We start from the raw sequence: 13939 nt of genomic DNA on the forward strand, positions 1-13939 counted from the left end.
TGGCTCTGAACCACACCTTCTACCAAGTGGTGAGCGCCACACCCAGCGCCTCGCCCGAGCTTCAGGCCCTACAGAGCCGCTGTCTTACCCCTGGGAAGTACGCTGTGCACCTGCACAGGTGGCTTCAACACTTTCAGGCCAGCCAGGTGAGGAGCCCTTCACATGCTGGAGAACTTGCTCTCCACAAATCACACGTAATTGGTTTGTCACGTGGTGGTCACCGCTTTCCTTTTCCTGGTTCTGTAGCTGCTGGTGGTAGATGGTACACAGCTGCGCTTGAATCCTGTGGTTGTGATGGAGGGTATCCAGAGATTTTTAGGCATCACTCCATTGTTCAACTACACTCAGGCTCTGATGTAAGTAGGTTTCTGTTAGCCCTTTTGATGGCACCACTTGGGCTTGAACTCCTTAACCAATCAGCTCTTCTGTGTGGTACAGGTTTGATGAGGCAAAAGGGTTCTGGTGCCAGCGTATGGAGAACGGGCGCCCCAAGTGCCTGGGTAAAAATAAAGGCAGGAAATATCCAGAAATGGATCCGGAGGTAAGTTACCTTGTAGAATGGCTATGTTAGGGTTAAGGCTGTTGTTGCCCGGTGCTCACATTTTCGCTTGTGTTTGCAGAGCCGTACTTTCTTAAGCCACTTCTACCTTGAGCACAATATGGACTTGTTAAAACTGCTGGATCGATTGGGCCAGACTCTGCCTGTTTGGCTACGCGAGGAACTGCAGAACACCAGCTGGAGCTGAAAAGATGAGGATCTGCCCGACAGAAACTGGAATGTGCCGGGGAAGACCACACACACTTGCACGCCAGCTGAATGGGTCAGGTGGACATGGCAGGGTCAAGGGAGAGACGCCCGGACTCTGGCCGCTAGGACTTCCTATCTAGGCATTGATGTGCGCATCCCCTGAGGCGGGTGTGTGCCAGGTGAAGGCAGTAGAGGTGCACAGGTAGAACATAAACCAATGTACATGTATAAATGTTGTATATTTTTTGCATAAAAAAAAAAAATAAAGGACTTGTTATTTTTAAATATTTACTTGTGGAACAGATTTGCCCCAAACCAGAACAGTATTAGTGGATAGATCACTGACCACTGAAATGTGTCAGAGCCAAACAGATGGAAACAACAAAGAGATATCAGGAACAGCAGTCATGTACAGACACACTGACCGCACCACACTGTCCAGGTTCAGTAGCTCTAGAAAATGTCTGCCAAAGAGCAGACCATGTGCAAGGGACAGCTGAGACCTGTGTGCTGTGAATGGGTCTCAGGTTCAAAGCCAACAGTGCAATCTGTTGGTGTTCTAAAACGTCAACGGTGTAGGATGCTGTTGAGCAGCTGAGCACAAAAACAGGCAATGGAGTACAATTCAGAAGAAAAAGATGTCAAACCAGCACTTGAGAAGTTCACCACAGCTGAATGGCACCCATCCAAAGAAGCCTTTTGCTGTTTTCCAAAGGTGAGTCTGTAATGATTTGGGTCAGGGGTCACACTGATGCCCGGGGTTGCTGTTTCTTTTCTACTGGGAGACGAGACTGCCCTTTCCAGAGCTCGCTGTGGTTTAATGAGCTTACAGGCTTCACAGTCAAACGTCTACATCAGGATTTCTGGGAGAATATAAAGTCGAGTCTGCATTGACTTTCTCACAGTATTTTAGGTGCCGTTTTCAATGCCACCCATGTTGTCGCTGAGATGTCTCCTTTGTCTTCACATTCAGGACTAGTCGAGCTAAAGAGTGTGTGTTTGGACTGTCCGGTTGGACGTCACTATTTGAAAATAATTCAGATTTATTTAACAAAAGGGCTTACTCAAAGGCAAAAGCTGACATTTGTTTGTCATGAACGGTGTGCTTTACCTGCATTCATTTTGGCATTGTGTTAGTCCAGAGGTGTATTTTACTGATCTGTTTTTGTGTTCACTTTCACGGTCAGCCTTAATATGTTATGTTCATTAGTAAAACGTACAGCTAGACCCCTTCACAACGCAGTTTTAACGCCACTACACTGCACTTTGATCTACAAGTTTGCTCAGAGCAGTTTTTTCTAAACGTTACTCCTGTGCTCTAAAAGTATAATTTTGCAGCTGCTTCTCCTAAACCTGAGGACCTTGGTTGGTATTTAATGCTAAGACCTTCTCATTAAAGCCAATGGAAAAAAAGTTCATAAATTTGATTTTCCTTTTATTATAATATTTAAAATGCCTTGCCAGTGTCGTGTCCCACAACTAATCTCCATGTGACTTGGCAGATGCTTTGAACATACATCCAGCCATCCATTATCCAACTTGCTATATCCTAACAGAGGGTCACGGGGGTCTGCTGGAGCCAACACAGGGTGCAAGGCAGGAAACAAACTCCGGGCAGAACGCCAGCCCACCACAGGGTGCACACACACACCAAGCACACACTAGGGACAATTTAGAATCGCCAATGCACCTAACCTGCATGTCTTTGGACTGTGGGAGGAAACCCACGCAGACACAGAGAGAACATGCAAACCTGGGTCTCCTAACTGCAAGGCAGCAGTGCTACCCACTGCGCCACCATGCCGCCCTTTGAACATACAGTAATGCTTAAAACAATGAGGTGTAACTGTTCTTAAAATATTGCTGATTCTCTAATGGAGGGAAAAAACAGTGGACAGATTGTGAGGGCCCTGACTTGAGCCTCCAGCAATCCCACTGTTCTGAGTCCACAGGTGCCAACTGGCATTTTGTTCTAAATGGTACAATATAAACAGTGCCCTGCTGCAGCCCACTGGACACCTCCAAACTAATAAAACTGGACACGAGTCAAAGGCAGACTTCTTTTACTTTGTTTGCTGCTCTCGACCTATTGCTGACATACTAACTGGACCCGTATTCCTCGTGGCTGTCAGGACAGCAAGCCATAAAAGAGCCACGTGCTGGCACTGCACTTATTCGTATTTTTACTTTTTTTTTTTTACTTGCTGTTCGTCTGCCAAAACATTAAGCATCTATGACAATGTTGCGAGGGTCCCGTTTGTAGTGGTCAGCTGGCGCCTTGTGGTACAAACGTATTGTGATGCATCTTACTGCTGCAAAAAACATTTTGAGTAATGGGATGGAGCAAAAGACAGCAATAATATCAAACTGCACAGCCACAGCACCATACATCACCGTAGGTCTACACCAGCAATTAACATCAGGGCTTCATGTTGTTAGTGTGCAGTACAGATGTGCGGTGAAGTCACTTCTGACATGCAACTGCTGGTGTAGGACTTGCAATGCGGCTCAGCAGTTGGATGCTGCTCGGAGAAACCCCTTTTTGTGAAGGCACAGGACACCATACAAGAAGAGCTGAGTAACGGGGATGAGGGATAGCGCTTCAATGGCAAACAGGCTGAGTCGCTTAAGACTTGGTCACCCAGCCATCTGTACTAGACTGAAAACAAGATGGCGGTGCAGATGCTCAGCATTTTGATGGCTCTTATATTTAAATAATAGTCACTAGAGTACCATTAGGGTCTTTTTTTTTTTCTGTTGGTGTTTGTTCTTGCTGTGTCCTGTGCGGCCGTTCCCATAATAATAAAGTGTGACAAAGCAAGGTGAGAATCATTAACCTTATTATTATTTTGACACTGAAACCTTAATGTTTGGCTAATCCGACAAGCTACGTGTCTTCAAGCTGCATTTGTCTCAGTTGGGGTCTAAAGCCTGAGACCACCAAACCAGCCTGTCACCCCTTCAGCTGCCTTATGAAATACAGTGGAACCTCTAGTCACGAATTTCTTGGACCACGTACAAATCGGGTTACGACGAAAAAGTTTGGCAAACTTTTGCATCTGTTCACGATCTGTTCACACACTCGGGTGACGAACAAGCCAGTTTCCCTTCCGGTTTGTACGCGCCAATGATTTCCGCACGTGTTTAGTCTCTCCCTGTGCAGCAAGCGACAGAACGCGAGAGAGAGAGAGAAGGCAGTTAAAGAATTCACCGGGCTTGTTTTTAAAGAGACTGCTTCAAGCATTGTTTTATTCTCGTCGTATTTAATGAAGACTTTTTTCTATTGGATTTTAACCTTCACTTCACTTCTGTTTTTATGGGATCATTTATTTATTGAAGGATTCTGAAAGCACTGCACTTTATTTAATTTGGACTTTGTTTGTGATTGTTTTGTTGATTTTAATAAAAGCACTTGGCACTTTTTGCACCATCTGATTGCTCCATTGTAGTGCCTTACTGTCGTGCTCATCAGTTCCCGACGATGATGAGTTTAAGGGCTCCCAGAAGTGAGATGGGAGCATACAGCGATCCCGCATCGTCACAGACTTTACCTCAAAACTGTAATCTCCTCTCCACCCAGTTCCTCCTCACTTCCTTCATGCCAAAACTCGACTCATGCAAGGTTAGTTTACTTAGTTTACTTATGATTAGTTTTTGTATAAATTACAGATTTTTCAAATGTTCATTTTTTTCCCTGTGTTTAAAACTCATTAAAAAAAGTGTTTACAGCGAGCGGTTCGTAAGGCTGTAGTGTAACTCTTGCAATGTTAGTTTTCTCTGTCCAAGGTTTTCTCAGTGTTATTCAATGTTTTTACATTTAGTTTACTATCACACTATACAATTTATGGCATAATTAGCTATTTTTGTGCTTAAAAATCTTTAAAAAAATATATTTACATACAGTTTGTACGGTCTGGAATGGATTAATGGTATTTACATGCAATCCCTATGGTGGAAATTACTTTGGGTCACGACCAGAGTTTTGGAACGAATTATGGTTGTGACCCGAGGTTTCACTGTACTAGGATGTGCTACATGGGCCTATCGCAGGGGTAGCGTTCAAATAAATCCATGGCTGCCCACCCCTCTGTACCTGTAACTCGCGTTCCATCGATTCAGTCTTGGTGGTAACAACATTGCAATCTGAAATGCACGTAATCTGATGCAGTGGGCTGTGGAACCTAGCCCAGCAGTCCATCATCCTACACATTCACACACACTGAACCTGAAAAAAAATAAAATAAAAGATCTGTGCCCAGTTGGTTAAATCATTAGTTTCTGCTGGACTGAAATCGAATCCAGAGTTACCTATACCAGCCTAAGCAGCAGATGGGATCGCCTTTAGACATCCTGGACTTTCCCAATGCCTTTTGTTGAGATAACAAGCTTAAGCCTTAAGCCCACTTTTTTTTATTTTCCCCCTCAGTCCAAAATCCGTCCACCAATGTACTGCATATTCAACCAAACAAGAAATAAACTGCGCAGCAAAACAACTTAGCGGGACTCTATAAGGAGACAAGCATAACAATAAACGGCTGCGTAAAAAATGCAAGAAAGCACGCTGCGGTTGAAACATTTTTATTAAATACTTTCAGACCAAGTCTCAATAATAACAAAGCTATGGTGAAGACCTACTAACATTGAAACAAACACAGGAGAGGTTAAAGTTCATGGCTTATCAACTATGTAATCATGCAAAATCCAGCATCCAATGGTTCATTTAAACTCCATGTATTTCTGTAGCCCCATAATACACATTTACAATGCAATAAAGACAAATACGGGGATCAAGCGATGATGTTTTACGTCAGGAGTTGTTACTTTTTAAGATGTGAAACATTACCTAGTGATATTGGAGACAGAGCAATTCCATTCACCTCGAAGATGCAACTAACATATCATACAGGTTAAAGTTCATCAAATAAACACAGACAGTGAGAAATATTTACCAGAAAGTAGACATGCATAACTTTTTTTTTTTTTGTAAAACTGCATATATAGTTTTCTTGTTAGCTGATTCTAGTATTTTTCTGGTAAGTGGACTCGGCTCTCACTTTGTAAAGGCCCCTGCCACGGTGCTTCTTTGCACAATAGAGGCCTTTGCTCTGTTTTCTCTGCCAGTCAGTCTCGTGATTTCTACTCAGCTGAGTAACAACTGCAAGGTGGCAGTGAGGCAGTCCTTGGAAAAAAAAAAAACAAAAAACAACGAAAAACAAAAATAAAAACCCAAAACCCAAACAAGCAAAAACCAAAGAGAGCACAGTGAGGTGGCGAGTAAGTGATATGTGACGGTTAGAGCAAGTCGCTCGTACAGAGGCAGCAGTTCGGAGCCGGAGGCAGAGGTGAAGAGAGATGGGAACACATTGCCTCCAGCCGTGCCTCACTTCCACAGATATGATCAAAGAGTGCAAACCCTGTCCACTTCCACTTGATCCCGCAAAAAGTAAAGGAACGGGCTCAGACTGACTCAACTCAGAACACTGTTACTTGAAACTGGAGGACTGGTCAGGATCTCCAGCTCCGATATGTTTAGATGAGTCCCACAGCTTGGCTGAAGTTGACAGAGAACAAGTCACAACCTCAAAACCAAAGCAACATTCCCCAGGCATGCGGGAACGCACACAAAAAAAAAAAAAAAAGGAGATGGGGGCCCAACTGGCAAAGGGCCACTTTAAGGGGACGGTGCAGCAGCACTACATGCGTCTTTGGGGAAAACCAGCAGCTTGACAATCAACTGCATGATTCAACTAACAAGACGAACACGGAAAAAGTGAAAGAGAGAAAAAAAATAATAGAAGAAGCTGCAAAAAAGGCAGCGCTGTGGCTTCGTCATCAAAATGGGGCTAAAGAGGGCAAAGTCTGAACCACGCCAGGCCACATTCCTTCTTCTCCCGTGCCCCCAATTTGAAGATCCCTTAATTAACGGACGGACAGGCTGAATGCGTGACTTAAAAAAGCAGAAGCCTCAAAACTTTCCAGCTACGGCTGGTCAAAGGAAACATTTTGTGCAATTTACATTTCGTCGTTGTTATTCTAAGAAGACAAAGAAGCAGGCAATTGTGAGGAGGCAAAAGTCGGCCCCAAAACTCAGCAGCAGAATCCATGTTCACCTTAGAAAACACAAAGTCGCCTCTTAAGTTTCTTCAAAAATAAAATACGCTCTTAAATACGGCGTAATAACCAGAGCTCCACAAAACACAAGAGATTTCTAAAAACAAAAACTGCCAACAATACCTTGCTCCCACAGCCCTACCCTTTTCCCCCCAAACACCCAAAAAAGCCCAAAACCAACAGAATCTCTTTACGTAAATGCCAGACTTCGCAACTTTTTTCTCTATTTTTTACTTTACTTCAGGATCACCTTATTTGGTGGATGCTCATATCAACTACAACTTGAAAAATAATAAAAAAAATAATAATAAAAAAAAATCCTCTGAGCAACACTCAGGAATATCCTTTATAAGAGCGGTTCACTTTTCTAAAAATATTATTTTTCTTACGTAAGTATTAGTTCTTGAATTATCTCCTTTATATTTATTTACTCATTTACTGTCATTTTCTTTTTTTTCCCCCAAAACACCTTCTGGATAGCATAAACGGGCAAAAAGATGGATCCATGGAAAAGACAAGAAAACAGCTTGAGAATCATGCACCTTCCCGAGAGCAGAGCTGCCCCAGCACGCTCCAAACGTCTAGCTAGGGTTGCACTTTGTTGATTTTTTTTTTACATTTTAATTTTTTTTTTTTTTTATCTATTTTTTTTAAACGTCGAGAGGTCTCGTCTGGCCGGACTTCCCGGCGCCAATCTCACTACGGAGAAGAAAACTCCTTTCAGGTTCAGAGTGCAGGCGAGCTGAGGAAGACAAAAGACAGATAATTAGACCCGTCAGCTGATTGAGAGGGGATTTGGATTGGAACAAAAAAAAAAAAAAAGGATAAAAGATGACGTTACACGAAGAGAAGATGGCGGTATGGCCTTTTTGACTAAGGCTACGTCGCCACTACTACGTTTTCATTTAAGAAGAAAATCAAAATACGACCTCCGTCCACACTAGCACTTTCACATTGTTTATAAAAGTACTTCTGTCCATACTGAAACCACTGAAAGGGCATTTGACGCAATTGTCTTCCTATACTGTTCATGCACACCGTACAGACGCCTTTTACCGGCGCACTTTGGACCGATTTGCAGGCATTAGCCAACTTTTTGAATTTCAGCTTCATCACAAAATGTTCTTAATTTCAGCTTCCTCATCCAATTACAGTAATCCCTCGCTATATCACGCTTCGACTTTCGCGGCTTCACTCTATCGCGGATTTTAAATGTAAGCACATCTAAATATATATCACGGATTTTTCGCTGGTTCGCCGCTTTCTGCGGACAATGGGTCTTTTAATTTAGGTTACATGCTTCCTCAGTTTGATTGCTCAGTTGATTTCATACAAGGGACGCTATTGGCGGATGGCTTAGAAGCTACCCAATCAGAGCATGTATTACATATTAACTAAAACTCCTCAATGCTATAAGATATGCTTCCCGCGTGGCGCTTGTTTTGTTTGCTTCTCTCTGTCTCTCTCACTCTCTCTGCCTGACGGAGGGGGTGTGAGCAGAGGGGGCTGTTTACACAGAGGATACCGACGCTCCTCTACAAAATGCCGCTTTATCGCGGTGCTTCTGTATACTTAAAAGTACGTATTGATTTTTTGATTTTCTTAGCGAGCGCTCTCTCTGACATTATCTGCTCTTCACGGTACTCCTTTGAAGAGGAAAATATGTTTGCATTCTTTTAATTGTGAGAAAGAACTGTCATCTCTGTCTTGTCATGGAGCACAGTTTAAACGTTTGACTAAAGGGTGTTATTTCATGTCTAGAATAATGTTAACAGTGTGGGAGAGTTAAAAGGGCTTAAAAGATATAAAAATAACCATACAAACATATGGTTTCTACTTCGCGGATTTTCATCTATTGCGGGGTCTGGAACGCAACCCCCGCGATCGAGGAGGGATTACTGTATTTAGAAGGTCGTAAACAGGTTTTCTATGCTCTAACTGCGAAAATATTCGATTTATAAATAAAGAATCCTACTTCGCGGAAATTCATTTATCGCGGCAGAGTCTGGAACGGATTAACCGCGATAAATGAGGGTTGACTGTATCTGAATTTCAGCTTCATCGCCCGTTGTTTCACGTGTAGCGTGAGAGTAGTTGGGCTGTCACTCACATTCTGTCACTCTTTTGTAGCGTGAGCTGATTTTCTGAAGCTGCGGTGCAATTTCCTGAAATTCGAGTGTGCACAGTTCACGTACAGGCTGAGCACCCACATCGTGGACTGTGAAACTGGCTTGCATATCGCACCCAACTGTTGACTCTTATCATGCAGTGTGATCAATTGCGTGAACGTATTTAAGAATAAGAAAAAAAATGAACAAAACACACAATTTAGGTGCATACAGGTAAACCAATACAACAAGTGCAATGGGAAGCAGCTCTTCTACGCCAACTATATGGAAATGGTTTTCTTCCGTGAAGAGTGACCAATCAGAGAATGAGATGTTGCATTGAGCAGGATTCGGTCAGGGAAGAGACACTTAAAAAGCACAACTTAATCAATCAGAGTGTGATGGAATCTGTGTATTCACAAAGCTTTATTTTTGCCTAGCCATACTGAAATGCCACACTGGTGTTATTAAACACGGCTCTGGGGAGCGTTTTTTTTTTTTTAAAAGAATTCTGGTTTGAAAATGTCAGCGTAGTATTGATAAAGGCAGAAACGGGGATTAATGTCTGCGTTTGTAAATGAAAACGTAGTAGCAGAGATGGTGCTTAGGCTTCCAACTGTTTCAATGTCTCTTTAATGTGTCTGCACTTCAACTGAACAAAAGATATGAAGATATATACTATATGTAATCACTTGTTATTTTGCCAAAGTTAAAATCAACCAATCAAAAACAATAATAAAATACACCACCATCCCTGTTCTGTGAACCAGTGAATGCTAACTGGCTGAACAGAGGGTGCTTTTTTTTGACTTCTGGTCTAAATAGAAAAAATAGCCTTCAGAAGGCTGCTATAACTAAGAGCCAAACTCTTAACAATATGTGCCAGTGCCAGTGCCAGGGCCAGTTCACTGCTCCTGATGCTGACAGGAATCATACCTTTCACCAATGACTGCAGACTTCACTGTAGCGGTGCAGCAGGTGCTCCAGAGCAGTGGAAATGCACGTTAAGCCACTTCCCATCGCGGCGATGCCACACCCGGGTCTCCTCAGACTGGCTGCTACGAGGCCTGCCCTGGCTGTCGATATACTGTGTTAGACGGATATAGGCAATGCAGGCGGCGTCCTCTCCAATTAGATGTACATGTGGGTTCAGGATGGTGGTGTGCACCGGCTTGCTATTCTTACTCAGCACTGCAGTGAAACAGAGGCAGGGTTGGGGTGGGGAGAGACATGGCAGCCAAAGTTAGAAGCCAGCCCGTGAAAAACAAGAGGAGCTGGAGTTTATCTGGGGCTGCTTGTATTTCTATCTTAAACTGGCAACTCATTCACCAAGTCAAGGAAAGAAGACGACTGTCTTGTCACACATACTCATTTCCTCTTGTGAAATCTTCACCCAAGCTACTTTTGAGTCCGAGCAGTTGCATTGTAACCCAAACCATAATTTAACCTCTGATCATTTTCTAATCTCTGCACCCGTGGCTGCTTTTGAACGACAATACAGCAGCTCATTTAATCCCATACCATGCATACAGTAAGCATAAAAATTACACAACTCCTTGGAACATTTCAGACTGTATTATTATAAAACATCGAATCACAATGGATTTTATTTGGCTCTTTTGACGCTGATCAACAGAAAACACTTTAATAACGTCCAAGTGGTCTAAATGAATTACAAATATAACACTCCAAATAATTGATAACATGAGTATTCACCCACTTCAAGTGAGTATCTAGCAGACACACCTTTGGCATTCCATGACAGTCCGGAGTCTGTGTGCACAGGTCCCTATCAGCTTTGCACATCTGGACACTGCAATGTTTCCTTTCAATTGTTTGCAAAACTGCTGAAGCTCTGTCCAGTCGCATGGGGATTGTGACTGAACAGCCTTTTTCTGGTCTAGCCACAAATTCTCAGTTAGATTGAGATCTGGACTTTGACTTGGCCACTCCAGGACACGGTTAGATTTTAAGCCATTCATCCGAGATTTTTGCATTATGCTTGGAATCGGTGTCTTGATGGAAATCAAATCTTCTCCCAAGGCGTAGGTGTAATGCAAACTGCGTCAGGTTTTTCTCCTGGATTTCCCTAGATTTTGCTGCATTCATTTTAAACCTTACCATCACAAGCCATCCAAGGCCTGCTACAGAGAAGCATCCACAAAGTATGACGCTTCCACCGCCACGCTTCATGGTGAGGATGGTCTGTTTTTTGATAATGAGCTCTTTCACTTACGCCAAGAATGGTGTTTAGTCTGATGGCCAAATAGCTCAATTTTGGTCTCATCAGACCATAGAACCTTCTTCCAGCTGACTTTAAAGTCTTCCGTGTGCCTTTTGGCAAACTCTAGCCGAGATATAATATGTGCATTTTTTTCAGTGGCTTTATTTTTGACACTCTTGTACAAAGCTGCGACTAGAGAACCAACCAAGCAACAGTTGTTGTATGCCCAGTCTCTCCAGTCTCAGCCACTGGGCTTGTAATTCCTTCTGTGTTATCATAAGTCTCTTGGTGGCCTCGCTCACTAGTCTTCTTTTGGTACAATCACTCAATATTTCTGGACAGCCTGCTCTAGACAGATTTACAGTTGTTCCATAATCTTTATGATTAACTGGACTCCAAAGGATCATTCAATTACTTTTTCATCGAGTTTCTTGGTGTGTTCTTATGTCTCCACTGTGTAGGTTAGGCCACTCTACTGACACCCTGCAAATTAGACCTTCCACATTCTGGTGCTGCTATCAATTGAAGTCCCTTGACTATAAGACAGGTGATCTCCAGTGATCTAACTATGGGACTTCTAAAACCAATTGGCTGCACCACTGATGATGTAGGCGTGTTATATTAAAGGGGGTAAATTCTTATGCAATCAATTATTTTGTGGTTTAGATTTGTAATTAATTAAGACCTCTTTACAGAGACCTGTGTTCACTTTCACATTAAAGAGTCTTTTTCACATGATCAATGTCAAAAATGCCAAATTAAATCCACTGTGATTCAATGTTGTTTAATAGTAAAATGTGTACATTTCCATGGTGGTTCATAATGCATCCATCCATTATCCAACCCGTCATATCCTAACTAAAGGGTCACGGAGGTCTGCTGGAGCCAATCCCAGCCAACACAGGGCACAAGGCAGGAAACAAACCACGGGCAGGGTGCCAACCCACTGCCAGGCACACACACACATTAGGGACAATTTAGGATCGCCAATGCACCTAACCTGCATGTCTTTGGACTGTGGGAGGAAACCCATGCAGCCGAGGGGAGAACATGCAAACTCCACGCAGGGAGGACCCGGGAAGCGAACCCAGGTCTCCTTACTGCGAGGCAGCAGCGCTACCCACTGCGCCACCATGCCGCCCTGTGGCTCATAATGTTTATATAAAATGTACAGGGAATGCTGCCCTACTTTAATAACTATTCAATGAAATGATGGGCAGAAATATGAAGAAAACAAATGTATTCCTGTATGTGAACCAACTATTTTGTGAATTCATATGCAATGAAATACAACAATTTAGAATACATCAAGCTTGACGAGACAAACTAAAAAGTTCGGAGTCCACTTTTCCAGACAAAGGACTTCCAATTAAGTAAGAAGAAAACCCAACTGTAGGGCAGATAACCTACTTTAAAACAGTTTCCAAAAAGTCTGCTTACAATTTTCAAAGTAGAACTTATGGAAATCCATTCCTTCCACCAGGTTACCAAGTGCCTCTGGTTCAAAGGATGTCAGTCCAGGATCACAAATTCTTCTGAAAAGCCAAAAAGAAAAATGTGAACAGCAGAGAACTTAAATGGACTCCACTTCAAAGTCCACTTGTCAAGACTTACGTGTAGGCTTCAAAGTCACCATTGTTCACAGCTTCGATCAGTTGCTCCGTGATCTTGATGATGTCCTGTTTGCGACCTGTAAACGCAGAGAAATGTGATGGCAAATTTGCTTTTCATTGTTAAGCTGTTAGACAGCGGTACCCAGATCTCCCCAGTTTCAAAATGGTGACAGCAGACTTTTCATCTCAGTAACATCAGAAAGGCAATGTGCAGAAAGGGACGAGAGGTGCAGTGTTTAGACCTTACATGTCACTTTTTACTGCTCTATGTGTGACTGAGTATGTGTCCGAGTGTAACTGTCTGTAGTTATGGGGTGTGCTCGGGGAACGTGCTATGGACTACATTATATTAGACTGAAAAACAGAATCATGTGTATCAGCAAAGGTGTATTTCAAACACCTCAAATTTCAGTGGGGTGTAATGGCTAAGGGTTTGGACTGAGGTGGTGGTTTTCTTATCTCACTACAGGCACTGTGGGACCACAAGCAAGTCACTTGACCTGCCGGTGCTCCAGCTGGAATAGAAACGAAAATGTAACCAATTGCACCTCTGCTTTTCTAAGCTTTACAGTAATTTAATTTTAGTGCTCCTTTACACAAGGCTTTTGCTGCAAACTTCCTGCAGTGTAAACAAAGAGCAGCAAGTGAAAGCTTGTTTAATCAGTGAATGAACGGCGAGTGGTATACTAGCCTTAAATTGAAAAGAAAAAAAAAAGTCATCAGAGAAGTCGTCCTGTGCAACTGGGCAAATGGCAAGAAGGAATTCAGACCTTTATTGTGTCCTGTAAATTTAAATGGATGCCAAGCTTGTTTAAAATGCAGCAGTTTACACTTTGAATTGGAAAAACAAAAGATAAAGACACATTTTAAATTGATGCTTAGTAAACAATAGGCTTTTTTTAAAGATTTGTACTGTGTTAATCATTTTTTGCTGTGTGTCATATAGCATAAATTTTGGTAAGAAACAAGTACTACATAATTAAAATGATAATCCCTATTTAAGAATTTAAAATGTCTAGCTGATACACTGAAGAAAAAAAACACACCTGTATAAACATAGTAAATGTATATTTTAACAGCAAAAAGCTGTGGTGCAATTAATGATTTAAAATGATTAAAACCTATAAGTGCATGT

General features: G+C 42.4%; 1 protein-coding gene across 10 annotated transcripts in view; it reads right to left on the reverse strand.

The window, feature by feature from the left end:
• Positions 1 to 6560: 6560 nt before the first annotated feature.
• camk2g2 (calcium/calmodulin-dependent protein kinase (CaM kinase) II gamma 2) overlaps positions 6561 to 13939 on the reverse strand; it is a 124322-nt gene continuing 116943 nt past the window's right edge. For all 10 annotated transcript variants that reach the window (XM_039768155.1, XM_039768173.1, XM_039768165.1 and 7 more), the window contains 4 exons: positions 12806 to 12881; positions 12632 to 12726; positions 9904 to 10158; positions 6561 to 7601 (listed from right to left, as the gene is read on the reverse strand). In XM_039768155.1, coding sequence (XP_039624089.1) covers positions 9926 to 10158; positions 12632 to 12726; positions 12806 to 12881 — 404 coding nt within the window. In that variant the 3' untranslated portion in view covers positions 6561 to 7601; positions 9904 to 9925. The remainder of the gene's footprint in view (positions 7602 to 9903; positions 10159 to 12631; positions 12727 to 12805; positions 12882 to 13939) is intronic.

The sequence above is a fragment of the Polypterus senegalus genome, chromosome 1 (genome assembly GCF_016835505.1).
Source record: "Polypterus senegalus isolate Bchr_013 chromosome 1, ASM1683550v1, whole genome shotgun sequence".
Taxonomy (NCBI): domain Eukaryota; kingdom Metazoa; phylum Chordata; class Cladistia; order Polypteriformes; family Polypteridae; genus Polypterus; species Polypterus senegalus.